The sequence below is a fragment of the Argiope bruennichi genome, chromosome 8 (genome assembly GCF_947563725.1).
Source record: "Argiope bruennichi chromosome 8, qqArgBrue1.1, whole genome shotgun sequence".
Taxonomy (NCBI): domain Eukaryota; kingdom Metazoa; phylum Arthropoda; class Arachnida; order Araneae; family Araneidae; genus Argiope; species Argiope bruennichi.
Window position 1 is genome coordinate 29,730,932 of NC_079158.1, and position 22,910 is coordinate 29,753,841.

The 22,910-nt window shown below is 29.5% G+C and overlaps 1 protein-coding gene across 1 annotated transcript; it reads right to left on the reverse strand.

Annotated features, from left to right (window-relative positions):
• Positions 1–7,206: 7,206 nt before the first annotated feature.
• Positions 7,207–17,833, reverse strand: LOC129981386 (uncharacterized). The gene is made up of 9 exons (XM_056092217.1): positions 17,712–17,833; positions 16,476–16,565; positions 14,885–15,298; positions 13,659–13,997; positions 12,803–12,847; positions 12,577–12,624; positions 11,486–11,881; positions 9,964–10,419; positions 7,207–9,183 (listed from the first exon to the last, which is right to left on the reverse strand). The coding sequence occupies exons 1-9, from the start codon at positions 17,721–17,723 to the stop codon at positions 8,800–8,802; spliced, it is 2,184 nt and encodes a 727-aa protein (XP_055948192.1). The 5' UTR covers positions 17,724–17,833; the 3' UTR covers positions 7,207–8,799.
• Positions 17,834–22,910: the final 5,077 nt, after the last annotated feature.

Consider the following 22,910-nt stretch of genomic DNA (forward strand, 5'->3'; position numbering starts at 1 on the left):
TAATCTTTTAATTTTTGTTTCAATCAACGGTCCTGAAAATTTTGCTTAATATACCATCTGTTTAAAATATTTTACTATTTTGTTTTAATCTCTATTTTCAAAAATAAAATATTTGACTTTGAAAATATATTTATTTATTGTAATATCCATTGTCCAAAAATGAAAATCTCTTTCAATATATATAAATATATTTATATATATATATGGAGAGAGATTTTCATTTTATTTCAATATATTTATATATATATATTGGAACTGTAAAGGGATTTTTTAAGAAAATTATATAATGACTAACTGATATTTTATTTAAAAGGAAGATATTGTTTCAAATATATATTAAATTCTCATAACTGTTCGAATATTTTAAAAACACATTCTGAAGGCGTTTCAGCTACCATGGAATCTTAAATTTGTGAAAAAATATTCTTCCAAAACTATTTGTTGAGGAGGAAAATTAAATTTTCAAAAAAAAACAAAAAAACAATTAAGGGTTCAAATATACATGTGAAATACTACATACTTTGCAGATATTTACCCTTTTATACATCCTTTCATTCTTTTTGTAATATATTAGGACTATTTTTAAGACAGTAAGAATAAGAGTATTTCTAAATTTTATGCAAAATTTAAATTTAATAATCTGCCAGGACTTTTCTTCTATTTATTTAATGAATACAGCGCTTATAATTGATGCTATCAACAAAAACTGGGTTAACAATAGGTTACTTTGAAAATTGATATTCTTTGACGTGCTGCCATCTACAGTAATCTAAACATACTAATTGATTAACTTTGATATTTTTAATTGGATGATTTAACTGTTTTCAATATATTTTTGAGTCATTTTCTTTTTTTTTTTTCAAAAAAAAAAAAAAAGGATTAGTTAATACGATTCCTTATAGCGCAATTTAAGATTTTCAACTGCTTCATTTCAATCGTATATGCATGCTCTAATTAAATTATTTAAATCCTTTCTTATAGATTTGGAAGAATCTCACAATTTACTTATTTTAAATAGTATGCTTATAATATCTACAGTCGGTTACTAAATAATTTTGATGCGAACACTGAGTAAACTTTGGAGAACTTTAAACAGATTTGTTGAAAAATATGCTATTAATATATTATTTAATAGCATATTCTATTAAATTCCAGTCAATTTATATATAATCAATTATATTTCACGCAAATTACGACATGGTAAATATACTTGTTTAACAGGTCTCCATATCATAGAAAGAAAATACAAAAGAAAAATCAAATATAAATAATTTAGCTATAGTTTCAAAGTGCATAATCATTTCAGTAAAATATGATAACATAAAACTGAAAGTATGAAAACAAATTTATAATTTTGAGTGTCTTAGCTTTCATACTATTTTTTTATCACAATAAAAATGAATACTATTGCATTCTCATCTGAATTATACATTGCCATTTGAAAAGAATATTTTATTTGGGAACTTGCCAAAAAATAATACAAACAAAATTTTTAAAAAAGTGAAAATAAATAACATATTCAAGAATGCTCAAAATGTCATTTAACTGCATGAAATCAGTATTTTTTCTTCGAATTATCATTTTTAGTATTTTTTTTTCTTTTCCTGTTTAGGTTAAAATACTTCCTTTATGATATAAAATCAATATTAAATACAAAATTAGGGAAAAATTAAAATGAAATCTACGATCGCTAATTTCAAGTTATCATGTGAGAACATTATTATTGTTTAAATTTGTCTTAATTAATTTAAGTCATTAACCAGTTTAAACCGGTTTGAAACAACAACGAGACTTCTCTATCGGTCTCTATCTATACCTATCTATATCTATCTATACCTATCTATATCTATCTATACCTATCTATCTATCTATCTATATATATATATATATATATATAATGATAATTATTTTTAAACTTTCATTTTCAATTTTTCTAGCTGGCAAACAAAGTTTTGGAGCTCGACCGATTTTGTGATGAAATAACAGCTATGATGTCTTAGTTCTACGTCAACCTTTTAAAAATGCATCTGCTGTCAAAGAAGCGTACGTAATAATAAAACATTACTGGTAAAAGCAGGTCAATCTTTTAAAAACGCATCTCCTGTCAACGAAGTATACTTAATAATAATGCAATACTGATAAAAACAGGTAAAAAATATATGAGAATAAAAGATGATGATGAAAATTGCCATTTATGCTTTATGCATTGCCTACGCGATTTCGAGCTACACTATTCATTGCCTACTCGATTTCGAGCTTCAAAACCCTCTAACCAAAACAACACCATGTTCTCACATGATAATATATTTACTTAGGATTTCCTGAATATAATGTAACAAAGTGAAAAAAGAGAAATAGAAACAGTATCGAAACAACTAACCCCCTTTAGGGACATGCTTGTTTGCCCAGTTTATTGTCTTTTCAGACTTTTAAACAATTAATATAAAATTCATTAATTTTTAAAATTTTAACTTATTATTTAATAAGACGAAAAACACGAATTTAGTTAAATCAGTTTATGGCAAAAATATATTTAAACAAAATAAAATTCAAAATAATTAATCCTACTTACTTTGAATTAATGTTCTTACGAATAATGAATGCCCGACGAAGAAGCAACTTCCCTTACTTTGAAAATTGTCCGACTCTTTTTGTTATCGTAATTTTAACGCTTGCAAATGCAGGCGATTGAATGTTTTGCTGGAAAAGTTTGAATTTCAACCTGTCATTAAAAACAAGGTTACAGATTGGGCATCGAATTAAATATTACAAATTTATTGAAAACGAAGAAAAAAATCGTTAGGAAATAAAACCGATATCATTAAAAAATGTTATTGTTTTAAATTTTAAGGTAATGCAAAAATTATTTTTGAGTGATAATAGTTTTGAAAGGCATGAACATCAATTTCCAGAAACAAGTCGTAGTGATTACTTCGATTACTTATTTGGCGCCGATAAACACGTTGACACCCACGTCTTACGAATTCGAATCCTCTATCTAATTAGTAGACCCTTTCTTTACAATCTCTTGTCAAAAATAAAGTTCATCTAATTAAATACATTATTTGTTATAATAAAATAGTACGTGTAAACCGTAGGTGACGTGGTAGTGAACTTATTAAGCCTATATTTGGGTCCGAATAAAACATTTGCTTGGCATTTCTTTACATAACTGTTATTTCTTTTACTTCTGTTGTTGTTGTTTCGAATGGCCCTTGCCATGGACAAGCTCGCTGACGAAATCAGCGATTTTAAGCCGAGGGTGCGTCTCTTATTTCTTAGAAGCGCCAACTAGGGCCAAGAGGGCGTCTTAGCTACTCACGCATCACATTTACTTGCACAGCCCCTTTTTACAGGGGGGCACCTTCACACATCTCATAGATAGAACAGATGAAGAAAAACCATGCTCGAACAGGGATTCTAACCCAGGACGCCCAGATCACGGGGAAGATGCGCTACCCCTATACCAAGACGCCGGCCCCTTTTACTTCTTCTTTCTCTCATTGAAAAGAGTTTCAGTAAACAATCTTCCGAGCATTTCTTATAATATTTTGAAGTCCTATTATTTAGCTGAACGAAGCAATTTGAATTGCAGTGCAACTGTAGAAAAGTTCTATGAATCAGAAGTATTCGTTAGGCGTTTGTTTACATTTGATTCCTGCCATTTGATAATAAGCGATATCAACGATTTCTATGTTAATCACGTTAGCGTTTCTTAAACATATAGATTATGGAATATCGAGATAGAGTCTTCTAAAAGTGAAACACGAGAATTAGAAGGCATAATATACAACAATAATTAAAAAAAAACCAATTAGCTAATGAATAGTTCAGTTCTCGTTTTTCATATTCAAAACTTTCAAAAACTCAAGAAGCCAGCTTCATCTTATGTATATAGTGTAAAAATAATTTTTCAGATGCGTGGCCAAAAAGAAGAAAATTCTGAAATTTTTAACCTCGAATTGTTTTACCATGAGATGCAATAGTATACAAGGAAGAAGCGATGAGCAAAATGACGTCTTTTTACATCACATTCTAAGAGCAAAGTGCACGAAATTTTTCCTTCCAGAGATTTTACTATAAGATTCTGATAGGTATTTCTTTGTCACGTGCCGATTTAGGTAAGGGAATCTGATATATCTTTGAATTATATGTGCGCATCCTAGAAATTTTTATCCCTTTGTGTCTGATGTGAGAACCTCGGAGTCGGCAGTTTTATTCAGCGAGTAGAATTAATTAGATAAAAAAAAAGTGGGAGTTGGATCAGGTATAAGAAAAATGGGGTAATTAATTAAATATTTAAATTAGATTTAAAAATATTATTACACATGCACGCACGCACACACACACACACGCACACACACGCGCGCACACACACACACACACACACACACACACACACACACACACACACACACACACACACACACACACACACACACACACACTCACACACACACACACACATCACAGGGGAATTAAATGCTTTGACCAGAAATTGATGAAGGGAAAAAAAATATTTTCTCTCAGTCCATCTCAGAAAAAAACTGATAATAATCTGAAACTTCAAAAATGATTTATTTGCAATGAATAATGCTCGCATGCATTTTTGCAAAAATAGTACTCATATTTGGAAAGATGTAATACATTTCACTCGTGCGCACTTAGAATTTAATTGCTAAATACACTTATATTTTTTCGAAAATTAATACAAAATTTTAAATTCAATATTTTCAGCAGTTTTTTTAATTTATAAAATGCAGAATGTTCAACCAATTACATACATTTTCAAAAGATCATAAAAAATAAGACAATATATTGTTGAAGCAGCTAATTGGAATCTGAAGAAAAATGAAATAAATTTTTAAATCTTCGATGTAATATGAGAACATTTATCAATAAATTTCAACTTCTCATGAGCGAAATGTAGCACAACTTTTCTTTAACAAATTTAATGCCAAATAAATCATTTAGCATATAAAAAATAATTTTGAATACTATTAATATTCAGAAGAATATCGACATCGAAGTTTAATTGAATTCCAAATGAAGTGACTTCCCAAAATTACTATTCTTTAAACTTGATCTGAATAGTTATATTGAGATCTGTTGTTGTTGTTTCTTATGGCACTTGCCATGGACAAGCCCGCTGTTACGAAGACAGTGATTTTAAGCCGGTGGAGAAGCGTCTCTTGTTTTTATAATAGCGCCAACTAGGGCCAAGAGTACAACTTTGTTGCTCACGCATCACTCATTCGCTTGTTCAACCCCTTTTCACAGGATAGCACATTCACAGATCTCACAGATAGAACAACCATGCCCAAACCGGGACTCGAACCCAGGATGCTCAGATCAAGGAGAAGACACGCTACACCTATGCCAGGACGCTGGCATATTGAGGGCTTCACAGCATTATTAACATAATAAATGCACTTTCATATTTACAAATTAAATGCTATTATCATAAATCACATGAAATTGGGCAATATAAACAGCAAACGTTTTTATTATGTCATTTATTATTACTTGCTGAACCATCAAGCTTCTTAAATTATGTAACTTGATTTAGAATATGATTTAAAGCATTAGGATACGCTTTGTTCATCTTACAGATGCGTTAATTACTAATATGAGGCGGCACTGCAATTTGCTGTAATGGAGACTGCTACTCAAGGAAAGATATCCACTTGTTTTTGGAACGCTTCTACGGGAATTGCACTCCCGATTTGTAATGGAAAACTGGCAAAATCTTGTTATTGGCAAAATCTTGGAATCATGGAAAACTGGCAAAATCTTGTTATTTGTGTGAGACGTTGTATTTCAACTCGAATTTGACTTCCCATTTAAACTCAAAATTATTTTAGGCAATTAAAATTTGGATTCTGAACAGTGCAGCAAAATTCTTCAATACCTGTTTAAACTCGGGTAGAATATCCAGTCTCTCATTCGTAACTCTTATAATAATTAGAGGAGAAACAAAATTTACATTTATAAGGCAAGAGCCCAAAGGAATTGTGAATTTTTGTATTCGTTAAGATCAACGATAATATTGTTCTTATTTTTAAGTCTGTAAATACGTTAGTTCTCATAGTAATGTCATTGTTGTTTCGCAACTTTTTTAATGATCTGATTCTAAAATCTTTTACAAAGAGATTATTAAGAAAACTCTGTCTATTTCCAGGTTTTACAGATTATTAGAAATTATATTTAAAAAAACCATATTTACTCTATGATTTTACTTTTGAATATTTGGCAACAAATTTAAATAAACTCTCGAAATTTAAAACGTTAATAATGGCATATCATGGGTAGTTTCATCACTTTTCTAGGGACCAAATTATTCTTGAAATTTTATTGTATTTAATTTTTTTATTGTTTGTAGAAAATTATTTAAAATTTCTTGATAAAATGTCTGATTCTACATTATTAAGACTAAATATTTTCTTAATAAACAACCATATAATAATATTGCTTTTTCCCTCATTTAATTTTGAAAAATATGTTGCTGAATATGAAGTTATCAGAACAGAAATTTTTCTAAATCCCATATTTATGATGGAGGAAATCATGCAAAAATCGCTAAGTAAAAAAAAAAACATTTACAAAGATGGTTTGAATTAAAATTCATTGTTAATAAATTTAATTTAAATAATTACTGATAAACTCAAGAATAATTTTCCAAATAAGCAAAGAAATGTTTTTCTAAAGTTCCAAACCTCCATTTTTTTAAGGCATAGACTGATTTTAGGTACCTTCATTTATCTATTCAATGAATTTATTCAAGTTAATTGCTAAAAGTCCATAAATCGCAGCTTTTTAGGATATAAATAGAGTTAAGTATTCAACTTAAATATGATTTTTTTGCACTTTTTATTCAAATTAATATTTGAAAAGAAAACCCAAATGTTTTTTTAAGAAATAGACAAGATTTAGGTGTTCAAATATCTTAAGTATGATTTTATTTCAGTAGGTAGTATAAAATGCTGGCCGTTTTAAGCATTCGGAATACTATCTTAAGGAATTATCATGTTCCAATTCTATACAAATAAATGTGCCTACCTATTTTCAAACCAAAAGCTTGCTGGGTACAAAAAAAATTGTCGAGACTACATGTCAGCTACTTTAACATTAATTTTTTTTTATGAAGAAATGTTGATACAGAATGTACTTCATGTTTATGAGAATACAAAAGAATGAAAACAATAATTTGAAACTATGCTTTTATTGTAAAAGTATAAAAGACACACACAAGTAACAGTATAAAGTGAAAAGTACAGGTGAAACAACATCTTATAACATATCACAGTCTAATGAATTGATAACATGGTTTTTCAAAAAACATACATGACAGAAATTTTAAAATTATTTTACAGTTTTATATAATTATCTTAATTGCTTGATTTATTTGTCTTATTGTTAAATTTAATAGTCAATTTAGGATTTATTTAACAAAAAATTTTAATGTTTTTAAAATATTTTTTTTATAAAAAGTCATTAAAAATGCAGTTTTGATTAATTTATGGTATTTTTACAAAGGAATTTGATAGAATGAGAAATTTACGAAATTTTGCGCTGTACATTGATAACTGTAAAAAATATCTAAAAACCGAAATTCAAAAGGAATCATTAAGTTCCCGTTTAAAAAACGTTAAATGCACTTCCATCAATTTAAAATCAACGTAAAATTGAATGTAATCGCGAATTTTTTATAATTTACATTAAAAAATTGTCCGACATGTCCTTTGTATCAATTATTAACAAAGTCTATAAGATGTGTTTGCCCTGCGCGAACAACAATGAGTCCCCACACCATGATTTTTTTTTGACATTTTTTTCATGCTACCCAAAAATATTTACAAGATTTTTTTCTTTGATTTTTTTTAGAAATGCCCATGTTTTGGAAATTAATACAAGCCGTATTCAGTTTGCCGCTTTGGAATGTAAACACCTGAGACTTGAAACGAGCGAAATTTCGATCCTCCTTACTCTACAAATACTCATTCCATTCGTTTTCATTACCAAAACCTTAGTATTCTCATTTTCGTATTTTCTGATTTCGTATTTTCGTACTGATTTTTGCATTAGAATCTGCATTACCCGAATTTGAAACATTGAAAATTCTGAGCGCTCTTTAAAGCTCATTAATTCTTGCATCTTTAAATGCTCTCTATTCGAAAAACCTCTCTAATTCGAGTTATGAAAATACTAATGGAAACCTTTATTTGAACTCTTAATTTAACGTTTAAGGCATCTATTTTTCGTTTAATTTTTTTCAGCAGTGAACCAATAAATCACATACTATGCCCTTTATTTCAAAATGCAAATTAAGGAAAGAGATAGAGAAAAAAAAAAGAGAAACATTGTAGCACTGTAGACAACACAACAACTACAAAAACAACAATACACTGATTGATTGCAAAGCATGCCTTTTTCGCTAAGTTGTACCATAAGAATTTAAAGACAAAAAAATTTCATGCCAGCATTTCGCGTTGAGGCATTGGAAATATCATGCCACTATTAAAAGTAATACTTCCCAGTAACCTAACTTGAATGTTGGGTTAATGCTAAAATAAAAAAAAAGACCTTTAAGTGCCCGAATACCCCGCTTTAATTACCATTTAAAGCATGAAGAAATCGTTTACCGCAACCTAAGCCTTATGAGTAGTAGCATTTATTATATCCTTCAGCCTTATAAAGGCTATCTTTAATATTCATCAATCCTTCAAACTGTTAAGCTTTTCAGATAGAACAAGAATCTATAGAGAGAATTCATCAAAATATCGCTCAGTTCAAATGAAATTACCGCCTCCAGGCATCGACATGCTTCTGACTGATCATGCTAGACTTTTGTGTGTAAGTGCGTTCTGGAAAGTTGGCTTTTCCAGCATATTTCTGCTGCTGGATAGGTGCGCTGGCTGCAGGTGCGTCAGATTTGATTACAACATGAGCAGGATCATCACTCTTGGTGCCTGGTTCGTTGGTCTTGACGTTAGCTCTGAATCCGTCCTTATCTGCAATGTAATCGACCACTCTATGGGAGCCATCTTCATTCCTGACAGTGTAGCTGCCGGTTACTTTTCCACTGGCATCAGCAGACTCACTTCGTGCGCTGCTACCACCTGTTGCGTCAGCTTCATACCCGAAAGAATAGGGGGATGGTTGGAAGGAAGGCTGGGCTTCAACCTATTGTTAAGGAAAGATAATGGATGGAGTCAATTTAAGCCCTTGTCTTGTGATTCACAAATGTAAATTAATATTATATTTGTTGATTAATATTCACGTTTAAAATGCCACTAAATATAAACTACTGAAAAAATTTCTGATAAATCACCAAGATAAGCTTCATTCCATAGATGTGAGGCTTTCAAAAAATAATTTAATGCAATTATTGTAGAATTGCAGTTTGCTAGTATACTATATCAAAAATTTCTTTGTCCTTTTGCAGGAAAAAGTAAGAATCTAGTATGGAAGGTTATAGTGACGAAAAAGCTAATTACTCGTGAGAAAGCAACCTAGAAAATTATCTCATCTTTTTTTGTAAGAATAGATCTTGAATTTAAAAGCTAAATTAAAAATTTAAATCTGAGTGCATAAGAAGAAACTATCAAATAATTCCATTAAAAGTTAATCTAATTAAAATAAGAAGATATTCAAGGAAGTTCAACTAAATTCATATATATTAAAATGATTGCACGATTTCACAGCTTTATGATCGAAATTCTATAATTTCTCTTCAATCGATAAAAACACCAATAATTGCATGTTAACGAGAAACAGATTCGCAATGTTCATTTCCACTGCTTTAAAATTAGCTAAACTTAAGTGAGGGTGTTTTTCTAATGTAAGACCATTCTTTGTTTATATAAAATAAAATAACTGTATTTTCTCAAAGAAAATGTATCCGAATAATGTTTCATTTTTGTTCGTTTTAAAATAGCAAGTTAAAAATATAATAATACTTACTCTCTGTTGACCTGCAAAGGAAGACTTGAATTGCCCAGAACTGGATGCCATAGCCGAAGATCCGGAGTAGAACTGACCACCAGATGCCTTATACTGGGTAGCTGAACCTCCAGAGTGGTATTGGCCCTGAGTGGCCTTATAGGCTGGGGCACTGGGAGCTTGGGGAGCCACTTGAACAGCAGTGGAATAGAACTGAATGTCAGCGGGAGAATCACTCTTGGTTCCGAATTCGTTGGTGTTGATGGTGGCTCTGAAACCGGCCTGATCAGCCAAGTAGTCGACGGTTCTTTTGCGTCCATCATTTCCAGACAAGCTGTAAGATCCGGTCACTTTGCCAGATCCATCTCCCGATTCGCTTCTGGAGCTGCTTCCATCTTCCAACTCAGCAATGTAGTTGAAAGAGAAAGGAGCATAGCTTTCAGCGCCACCGCTAGCACCACCATACTGCATGGCACTCTGGAGAAAAGTAAAATACATCGTATGTTTCGAATTTTATTTGAAAGAAATTTAATTCAGTAATTATATGCATCAAATACTTTTTTTTAAAATTTCATTTGCCCTCATATATTCCATTACTCTGGCCAAGATTTATATTTTATTTTGTATAAAGTATAAAGTATTTTATTTTGTATAAAGTTAATAGTAAGATGGTTAGAATTTTAATTATTAAAATAAACTTTCAGATGCAGAACACACAACCGCTTTAATAATTTGATTTTAATTAAATTATTTAAAAGAAACTATTATAAAAATGTTGGATATAAAATACATTTTTCTTTAAAAGTTTTATTTTTTGTTTGCCGAATCAACAGCATATTCGAAGCTCTTCTAGTAAACTAATTAGATTAAAAAATTTCAAACTTTCAAAATAGCGAAGGTTTTTAACATTAAAATAAGAAATATTACTTAAGATCTTATTGCACTAACTCTTATTTGTTAAAATTAAAACATTAGCTATTAGATACATATATAATCAATAATATCTATCTTTTGAAATACATTTTCAAGATTTCTCATTGATTTTTATGCATATGCTACTATCTACTTTCTCACAGTTAAAATGCAGATGAAGTGATATTAATGAAACATTTCCCAAGGCGATCATGTTTTCCTTAAAATAAGCTTTTGAAATTAAATTCCAGAAATATCTAAAATGATTCATCAGTGAATGAGTCCTAGTTTTAACCCATCTTTTTGTTACCATTCTTTTTCAGGCTGTACAGATTGTAAAATTAATATGGCATGCTCAAGTTACGCTGGCTTTTTAATGAATATTATAATTTTAATTACTGTTTTGATGATTAAGTGGCACCTATTCTGATGCTCCGCTAACATTACAAGGTTTCATTTCCGGCAACAAATTTAAAAAGCAGCAATCCAATATACAAGGTGGGCATTTAGTATAACTTAGCCAAGACTCTTGGTTAATAGTGACATCCAAATGAACTCGCTGTCATCTTCGAGCTTCAGGTATTCAAAAATTCGAAAATGTATTAATTTATGGCTATATCAAAGCAATTACCTGTCCTTGGTAAGAAGACTGAGATTGGAAGGCGCTCTTAATTTGGCTACCAGCTCCTACATGATTCTGTTGAACCGGGAAGGCGGCGGGAACTCTTTGTTGACTGAACTGACCAGCGCTGTAGGTAGGTGCAGGAGCTTCTTTTGGAGCATTAGAGTTAAACTGGACATCAGCAGGTGAATCACTCTTGGTTCCGAATTCGTTGGTATCAACGTTTGCTCTGAAACCTTCGTGGTCAGCCTGGTAGTGGATGGTTCTTTTTCGTCCATCAGCAGTGGCCAGGCTGTAGGAACCGACAACTTTACCGGAAGCATCAGCGGATTCGGTTCTTGAGCTGCTGCCGTCCTCCAACTGGGCGTCGTAGCTGAAGGCATATGGGGAAGGCTGGGCGTATTCCTACAGCATGGAATTCAGAAGGTCAAAAGGGTGTTAGTTAGGAATGTAATTGCTACTTTGTTCAGTTGAATAACACATGCATCATCTGCCGCCTATATATGACGATTGTGTTTTATTATGTGAATGCGCTGTTTACTGTATAAATTAAGGGTGGATGAAGTGTGTTTACATTTTGAATCGTCAAGTACACTTTTTCCCGCTTTAGGTGAAATTCAAGTTTATTACAGTTGAGTATAAAGCACGAATTTGTCAAAGAAACAATAACAACAACTGTCTGTTTTATACAACAATTATATGCAAATCACTTCAAAATGCATTGAAAATGCATTTTTACATTTGAGATTAAATAGAACTTGCCTATGTCTGTGACATTTAAGAAGTAAAAAAAAATTCTCAAGGTTTTATTTTACGAGGACAGAATCGAAAATTTATGGCATACATTTGATTTGATAGACAAAGAAATCCATTACTATCTTTAGGAAATATAAATTAATACGCAAATGTTGTAAGCCTAATAAAATGGAAGTTACATTTTTTGCTTTCTAACTTGATTTACTATATCTTTCACCGTATTTGTAATTAAAATTTATATTTTCCTATACAAGAAAAAATGTGACTTCATTTCGCAAAGGAAAAAAATGAATGGATAAAATGGAAGAATATATTTATAATGAAAACTTTAGCAAATGTCTTACCTGGATTGGCTGTTGTTGATTTACAGAAGCAGATGCGAATTTAGCTGCCTATAAATAAAAAGAACAGCACATATGATTGCGAATGCAGTTAAGTGTAATATTGATTAAATTATTCTGAATTTAAAGAAGCAATGTCTCATTTCTCTATGCTTTGACCAACAACAACAAAAGAATTAACTTAAATATTTGGCAATAGAAATTAATGGTAATAAAACTAAATATTTACCTGAATAGGTTGTTGGTATACAGGAGCTGCTGCATATGAAGTGACCTAGCAAACAACCAGAAAGTTAATAAAATGTTGAGAGAATTTGTGCAGTTATCAATTGGTTAAAATCAAAGTGTATTCATGATAATATACAAAAAACAATACAATAAACGAAATACGTGTTTGAAATACATGTACATTCATACGAAGAAATCTACTAAAATTATTCATATTGACTTAAAGAACTGTATTAAAATCAGATATTACCAATAGTTTTACAATTCAAAATTTTTTCAAGGGATCAGTAATATTTGAAAGCATTGATATAAACAAATTGTCTACCGTTTCCAGGATTGATAGTCCTATATCATATTTTCTTCTGCAAATTAAAATTTTCTACATTCATTAAAGTAAACTATGAAAATATTTTACTTCAAGATTGATTCTTCTCCTAGTTTTGAATTTTATATTGATTTAATATAGGTAAACTAATACCATTTTAACTTTTTTCTTCTCACGATTTCTTTCCAGATGAAAAAAAGTTCTCAACTTTCATTTCAGTATTGAAACGCTATCATGCCCCCAAAATTGCGAAATGAATTTAAAAGGCGTGTTAATTAAAGTTAAAGTGAAAGAGATTAATATCAAAAATATTCTTCAACATATTTCATTTAAAAATGAAATATCTTTTTTTTAAGCTCTGATATAGAGCAGTTTACATAATAAACCGCTAAAAGTTGCCAAAGAATCACATTTTCCTTTCAGAGCTTAGTTTTTCCGCCAAATGTGTTCTTCCGCCGTGAAACTCGTTTTACATCATTTTCTCACCTGAAAACCCCCATTATTCTAGAATGTGGACATTAAGCTTTCTCACCTGTTTTTGTTGTTGGAATGACGAACCTTGGGCGAAACCGGAAGTGGCGGGTGCAGCAGCAGGCTGTGGGGCAGAGGAGTAGAACTGGACATGGGCAGGAGAATCACTTTTGGTTCCAAATTCATTGGTTTCAATTTTGGCTTGGAATCCTTCAGCTCCGGATGAGTAATCGACCTGTCGTCTTCGGCCGTCAGCTACGGACAGACTATATTGGCCGGAAACTTTGCCTGATGAATCGGCACTTTCCCTTCGTGAGCTACTGCCACCATCTTCAAGCTGGGCCTCGTAATTGAACGAATAGGCTCCGCCATTGCTGCCCAAATTGAACTGAACAGGCTTCTGAGAAAATTTTAAATTTATGAATTAATATGTGATGTATAATTATCAAATAATTGATTGCATTTTGATTTTATTTAATAATTATTAACAGCTAAAATGGGAAGAAGTTTTTATAGACTAGATGAAGATGCGTTATGCTAGATTTTGTTATGTTTTTTACAATCAACTAGTGCTATCATTTTAAAGATGACGCAATAAAGAAAATGATGATGTAATTATACGCTCTATTACAGACCGATTAAAATCCTCTTTTTTTTCACAGTTTCATTTTTTCAATTTAAATTTATGTTACATTAAAAAAAAATTTAACGGTACCACTTGTGTATTCCAGATGTTAAGCAATGTAATTTTGTAAAGGTAAAGTTATATTTACATTTTGATATTGAAGCTACTCGAGAATTTTTTTGATGCACACTAGGTTTTTTGAATCTTAAGTAGCTGCTGACGGGTACGAAACCTAAGCTAATGCATCGACCATTCATTTTATAAGTGAGTTAGTCAATTACATTTATGTTTCAATGAGTCAAGTGCAACATTTTATTGCTTCTAATTCAGTATGCTTCACTAAACTGGTATTTAATTTAAAACGAAATGATATCTTTAGTAATCTGAGATTCAGGAAGGAACTAGGAAATTCATCTAAGCTATTTAAATCTGCGGTTTAATTTATCGGTTAAATATACTGTCGGGTATTTTTGAATGCCATTAACGTTTACTTTGATTCAACTTTCTGATATCAGTAAGAAATTTATGTCAGCAAAAAATACATGTTTTTTAAAAAATAAATGTCCATTTAATTTCAGCAGTATGTTATCTAAAAGGTAAGGACAATACAAGTTGTATAACTTTGTTGTTTGAAACGTTATCTTATACAAGGTATTACTTACCTGTTCATACTGTCCTGCATAAGTGCCAACTTGAGGGGCTGAGTACTTCTTAGGAGCAGGCTGAGCAGGTGCTGCAGGTTCAACAAAGGCTGATTTGAAATCAACATTGGCAGGATTTGAACTCTTTGTTCCGGCTTCGTTAGTATCGATGTCGGCCCTGAACCCTTGATCGTCAGCCACGTATTTGACCACTCTCACAGAACCATCTTCGTTGGTCACTGTGTAGCTGCCAGTCACTTTGCCGGAACTATCAGCGGATTCTTGTCGAGCACTGCCATCGGCTTCATACCCAAATGAATAGGGTGAGGGTGCTGCCTGTTGTTGGGGAGCAGTTTGGGGAAGTGGGCCTGCTTGGATTTGAAGTGCAGCAGGTTGGTTGGAATGGTAGGAGGTAACACTGGCAAATTGATGATGCTATTGAAAAGGCAGAAAGTAAAAAAAAAATAAAAAATGAAAGCTTGAAAGTTTTGGTTGTTTATAAATTCTAATCTAGATTAGGATATCTAGATTTTTAAAAAAATGCAAATCTAGTTTGCAAAATGAAGTGGAAATCATTTACATTGATACCTTCCTTTGTTAAAAGAATTACAATTTTATATATGGCAACACTTGAAACAACACTGTTTTTTTTAAAGAAAACTGTATATACGTGTAAATATCCCATGTTGCTACATCTCCAAGATATTAATAGTACCCATGTTGCAAAAAATTAAATTGATTTACATTTGTAACCTATTAAAAAAACCCTTTAAATTGATGCATAAATACCAGAACAATTTTTAACTCTTTCCCACATTCATTTTGATTTATTTTCTCTTTTGATTTATTTCAGTGCAGTTACTTATTTGTACAAATTCGAAACATTTTTTTTTCTTGGTGAACTCTTAAACCTTATCTTCAATGGTACAATAGAAAGTTCTCAGTACACTCTAGATTTACTATCATTAAGTCATATATTTTGTCTTATACTAATTATTTCAAATCATTTTATTATTCAGATAATTGATCTGCTGCAATACAATTACTGTTTTAAGAAAATATTATTGAAAATAAATTTTAATTCTTATTTTTATATTAAGATTAACAACCCAATATTTTTAATTAAATTCAATTACAGTACGAAATATTTCTATATTTTTAGGAAAATGATTGATTTAAATTAATAAAGAAAGGCAATGTAACTTGATTAAAGGCTTTGTTTATTTAAAAATATATCAAATTAGGTAAAGTGTTATATTTTAAATTTTAAAATTTACATTTCAATGGACTAATTTCCTTTATCTTAAATGCAAAATACAATTTTGAGTCAAAAATGTCAGACTGCATAAAAATGTTTAATTTTTAATGAAACATTTTTACTTCATTGTTACATTTTTTAAGCATATTTTTATGTTTTTAGAAATATAATTTTAAGGTACACAAACCACACATTTTGATGTATAATCAAAACTTTGAATTCTCATGGATATATTACTCATGGAGTTTAAAAAAAGAAACTTCCCCTCACACACATACCCAAAAGAAAAAGCGAAAGAAATATTTGCTTTTGGCCTTAACAGATAATTCAGTTTAAATAATCAAAATTAATTACTTGTTTTTGTTCTACATTCTTCTTTGATTGGAAAGCTTGTCCATAACCTTTTGCCGAAGCAACAGCGGCAATTGCAAGTAAAATGACCACCTGTAAGAATAGAAAATATCAATTTTTATTCCTTATTACAAACTATTAATTTGCCGAAATATTTTAGAATTAAGATTTGATATTTGAAAGACAAATTTTAATGTAACAGTTTGATGAAAAAAATAACATTGTTTGATATTTGTTACATGATTTAATCAAATTCCAATTATTTTTATATACTTAACAGCTTTTGGAAAATAAAAAAAATATAAGTTCCATGTTCATTAATATTAATTTTGATTACTAAGAGGTAGTCAAAAAATTATAATAATTGAAGAAATAACATTTTCTTTAATGCTGAAAACATGGGAAGCATTGGAAAACATTTCCAATTATTATGAAAAGTTTCTACAGTAAACGTTAGTTATCAAATTCAAAAACATTTTAAAAATAGTTAATATAAAATACTTAGGTACGAGAAGAATTATAAATAAAAAGAAGTTAAAAGAATTTTAAAAAATTCTTTTGAAAGAATAAATATTTTTCTCATATTTCAAAATTATGTAAAATCTTAAAGCGACTGTAAAATTAAACATACGTGAAATTACAAATTTAAAAATTTCAATCCTTATAAAGTATAATTCGGCCCTTGGATACGTATATACTATTAGATATGAATAACATTTTTCTTTAAATATAGTTTCATTTTGGATTATCCGAATTGTAAGTCTAGAATTTAAGTTCTATATTTCAATTTTTGAGCAAATGATATTGAATCTATAAAATCACGAACAATTTTCGTTGCTATATTTTTTTATTATATTTATATTATTCTGTACATTGAATCATAAATAAATAAATTCTTAAATTACTTGCTTTTAATATTTATTCCATTAAAAGCCAATGCAAAACACGAAAAAAAATGAAGTTTAAAGTGTATAAAGTAAAACACATTTCAAACACATAAATTTCAAATTGAATTCGAAGTTCAAAATTACAGATGATAATAATTAAGTTTATAAAAATTAAGTCAGTGAAGATAAAATTTTAAATTTTTCTTTAGAATAATAATAATAATAATAAAAGATTTAGTTAAGATTTTTTAAGCTAAAAATTTCACAAAACTAATTTGAAGACTAGTAAATAGATTAAAATTCGAACTCTTTTTCGACAGACGGATGCAGAGGAAGGAGATGACCACCTTACCTGTCTCATCATTGTTGGTTGTTTGCTCTGAAAGTGAGAGTGTCATCTTCGGAGATCCGCCATCCTTATATACTGATGAAGAAGCACCGTCACGTGAGAGAAAAGGGGGTGGGGTAGAATGTGATCTGGATCTCCCCGAGTATGGCTCAATCGGTGGTTGCAGTCCCTCAGGCAAGGTCATCTCGGATGAGTTTCGCTCTCTGCCATCCCTAACCCCGTTACAGCACCTGTTGGCGCCCGATGTTTCATCGAGTCTTCCACAATTGGCACTTCATCGTCGCCAATTAGAAATGACTAACTTCATTCCCAATTAATATTTATTGTTGGGAGAATTTTATAAAAACAATTATAAATACTATGCATTCGGTTACAAAAATAAAATTTTATTATTATTTTTTTTTCTAAAAAAATGTTTTTCAAGTCAAGTTTCGGAACTTGTAGTCAATAAAATTGCTTTTTTTAAGAAAATAAACTATATTCGATGTTTAAATCGAAGGCTAAATTGTAAAATGGTCATTAAAGCTCTGGTAGAGTGTTTTAGCCATGTATAAAGAATATATTATGTACAAATTTTAATACAGTAACAAACAGTAAATTTTTATAGTCTGTTTTACAATGTAAAACAGATTATCCTCATTCTTAGTCCATGTTAAATATAAGAAAGTACAAGTCCTTGCATTTCATAAGGAAAGAGTCATAAACAATAAGGTAATACTTCAGATGGCGTTTTCAACGCACTACAAATTTAAAATCTTGTTTACATCTTTGTCATACAGTTTAATAGTAGAAGATTATTAAACCATAGATTTTAAATTGTTATTTCCTGAATATGCAGCAAAAAATTATTACATTTTGAATTGAGTTTCTTCGTGTAAAATCATACACTGTGGTCTTTAATAAATCCATGGAGTTATTTATTTTAATTAAAACTGTATTTAAAAATATATATACCAATTTTTTATTGCTCCTTCTTACAGAAAAAAATATATAATTCCTCATATCCCAATTATTTTAAAAGAAAGACTCAATTTTAATTGACTGAAAATACAAAATATTTCATAAAAACATTTTGATTTAACATATAAAATGTTTGTCATTGCCACAATATTTTTTAAAAACAACGCTTTACAAATTTAAATTCAGTTAAATAAAGTTTCAAATGGCGAGGAAAGTGAATTCAAAAGAAAAATAGTAAAAAGAATTAACTATGATTTTTTTTTAATTTGAGAAGAATGTGTGAGAGAACTATCATTTTTGTTTAAGCAAAATAATTGTTCTTTTATTTCCTTTAAACTATTTTCAAATAAATATTTTGCATCGCAATTACTTTATTTACAATATATCGAATGTTTGCTCATTAAGAAGGATATTTAATTTTCCTAGCTTAAATAATTTTGTTCAAAATTCTTAAAGAAAACATTGAAGGTATTTTTCCATGTATAGGCATTTATAAATAAATCTTGGAAGAAAAAATGTTATCTTTAATGATCAATAATTTTTCGTGAAATGAGTAAAAAGTATTTTTTTCTAACACTTTTTATAATCTATTATCGATCTTCAATTTTTAAAATAATATTTAGATAACTTTTCGCTAAGTGAAGACATTTGAAAGTAAAATTATCCGGAAGCTAAACTGATCAGAGTAAAATCATATTTCATACACTGATTTCAGAATTCATGGAGAAAAGAATTCCTCAAAGAACCAAAAATCGTCGTCGATAGATGAGATTTTGTTGTTGTCAAAACGGAATACGAGTTATCAATTATAACGAAAGCACTGAAAATGAATAATGTCCTAATATTCATAATGTCCTAATAAAAAAAAGCCTTTATAGAAATGAATAACAAACAATATGAAATTCAAGGGAAATTTATTAACAAATATTTGGACTTTCTAAACCAAGTGCAGAATTTTAAGTGAATTGATTTTCGACCGCATAAGATGTCGCACACGATGTATGATGTTCTATACTGCTATTCATAAATTGTCACACTGGATGTTTGTAACAATAACGTTTATTATATCGTTTTTTGTATTTTAATCGTACATCTTAATATCATATCAAATGCTAGACTTTTAAATTAAATTATAAAGTTTCTTTTATTTTCTATAAACCTTGCACTCTGTGGTTAAAAAACAGCTATAATAGTAAAGTACTTTCAAGTATGGGGAGACAAATACGGAATACAAATTAACCCTCTACATAAAAAAAAACAACTTCTGTCTGAATACTAACTTGCCTATTTTTTAAAAAGAATGACAGCGTGGCTGCTGTCGCGTACGTATAGGAAGTTTTTATAATCCAATTAGATTGTGCAATTTCCTTGTGTATATATGAAAAAGTGGTAAAAAAACTGTTTTACTCGATACTTCTCGTTCCAATTTCTTTGTGGGTGGAAGTCGTTTTCATATACCTTCTCTAGTCTGTAAAGGAAATTTTGTTTCGTTCTGTTATTAGTTTTAACTGCAGATGTTTCAAAACAGTGAAAATTATTTTATATCCAACCTGAATTATAAGAAAACATCTTAAACTTTTTGCAGAATTATTAATTAATAAACATGCATTTAAATATACAATATATGAATTTGAACTGGTATTTAAAGCTGATTTGTTAGATATTAATTAGCTGATTCCATATTCAGCCGCCATGCTACAAACATAAGAAAACATTGGAGATGCCAATTGAATATAAAAAAGAAAAAGTAATAATATTATCATATTTTTAGTTTAAAAGCTTAATAATATAGCTTAATATTATCATATTTTTAGAGCTTAAAAAGCTTAATATTATTATTTTTTTTATAATCACTAGCAATTGCAAAAAATGAAATTAGCTAGGAAACTTTGCAATCACTATGCAAAGGATGATTAAAAATATACAATTCATGTCAAATTTCCAACTGTGATGCAACGTTTCTAATTATTTAAATGAAAACCGTCTCTTCTAACTATATATCTCAAAAACAGTCTGTTCTTGTTATACTTCTCTGAATATTTTTTTTTTTTTTTTTTTTTTTTTTTTTTACGCAATGACGTTATACTACAAAAATAAACAGCTAGCGATTCAGCAATCACATATACGCCGTTTCTTTTGTATTTTTATTCCCTTATATAATGTTCTCTTCAGAACTAGGAATTGCTCCCATTGGGAGGGGAAATATATTATCCTGTTGGAATAATATATTTTATAAAATTATTTTTAAATTTAAATGAAAAATAATAAATTAGTATAAAAAAATTCTGTTTTTTATTAAATGAATAGTTCAATGGTACTTTATATCTGTGAGCTTTTGTACCCAACAGCATTTTATATAAAAAAAAAGACATTTTATACCTAAGGGAGTAATTCATATTTGATTTCCCGATTTATCAAGAAAATTTGTTATCGACTCCGTTTTATATCTTAAAATTCTGATCTTCAACCCATTATTATTCAGATATAAATAAAATTTGATAATTATTGTTATTATTAAATAAGTAATATTTTATAATATAATAAAATCATCTGAAAGAATTTTTAAGAAAGTAATTAGTTCTGAAGGAACCATATGTGATAAAACCTATTTGTTAAAGCCATTAGAAACAGATTGCTTATATTTAACAAAATTTATTCGTTTTCTGGAATCTTCAAAATTCTATATATTTCAACAATAATTCTAAAAAAAGCTCCTACGATTTTAAGATGTGGTTTTAATAGAAAAAAAATTAAGTCTTCAGTGCATAATTTTTATATTAATTTTCTCTTAAAATTTGTTGTGAAAATTTTATACCGACCCTTGAGTATCATAAAATGCATTTAGGAGTCAATATACGTTAGATCATAATCACACGGCTAAAGTTATTCATCTACCAATTGAAAGTAATATATCTTAATGCTATGCAGCGATTTCATTCCTTGTCTCCTACATTGTGTACGAAGGATTCGACAATAACAATGGCGCTTTTCACTCGACTTGTATAATTTTATAAGCTCACTTAATTCGGTTAAGAATAATATGGAAAAGAGAATCGAATCGAATTTGAATGAAAATAGAATCAAGTGAATTCGGCTATTTTATTCATCGCAAGTAAAAATCCCGAAGCAACTCATTTATCAGCTTTTGTCATTTTAATCACTAAATGTAAAATTTCGTCTCATTAAAAAAATAGTTTTCGTGGAAAAATATACAAGTAACACCAAAAAAGGAAAAGAGGAAAACTGATTTCTCTAATGAAACACTTTTTCCAAAACATCTAATTGTGTTTTTTTTTTTTGGGAGCACTTTCATGAAGTCTTGGAACAGTTTAAAAAATTCTAGTTTTTAAGCATAGCCACAAGCGAATTAAGTGTTAAATGGATATGATCTCTTTATATTATTAAATCATCAAATTCCTTTATGAAAAATTTCAAAAAAGAAGATAAATAACCAAACATACGCAATAAAATAATATTATGCTTTGTACAGACAATGATATAAAATAGTCCTCTTCTGGGGATTTTATAATGATTTATTCATCGGTGCATTAAAATTCTCCCAAAAATCCTTATAGTCCATTGAAGTACATATTTTTCCATTCATGTTCATATTCTTTTTCAATTATTTTAATTTTGTTTGCTAAACAAACCTTGTTTTGGAGTATTACCAACTGTACACTAGTTTTGTACTAACTGTACACATGGATATAATCATTACCCTGATTATATAAGTTTATAGGTAAAGTTCTTCGGTAAAGTGAATCAATGATCGATGAAGTAAAACGGCTTCTTCAATAACTAGGGAAGTAACGTGCACTTATAATAAATGATACTATACTATATTGAATTTATTGAGACAGATTACAGCGCCTCTAGCGATGAAATAGGGAAGTTACAAACACTAATGGAGATCGGCCTAAAGATCCAGTTAAAAATGTGAGCAATAAAAAACAAAACGGAACAGGAAAACATTATGGACGCATCTGTAAAACTGGGAGATATATTTGCTTTTAGAATTATAAACTTTGTGTGATTTGAAAAAAGGTTCTTTTAAAATTGAAAAATGTGCTCTCCAATATTATCTTATTGTTTTTTTTCTGAGTTAAGCAACGGCGAAATGAAATTTAATTAAAGAATAAATAAAATAAAAACCATAAAAAAATTATAAGAACGCAATCGGGGAAGGGGAATCTGAGAATGCGTTTTCAGATATTCAGAGACTTGAAATAGAATTTATCCTCA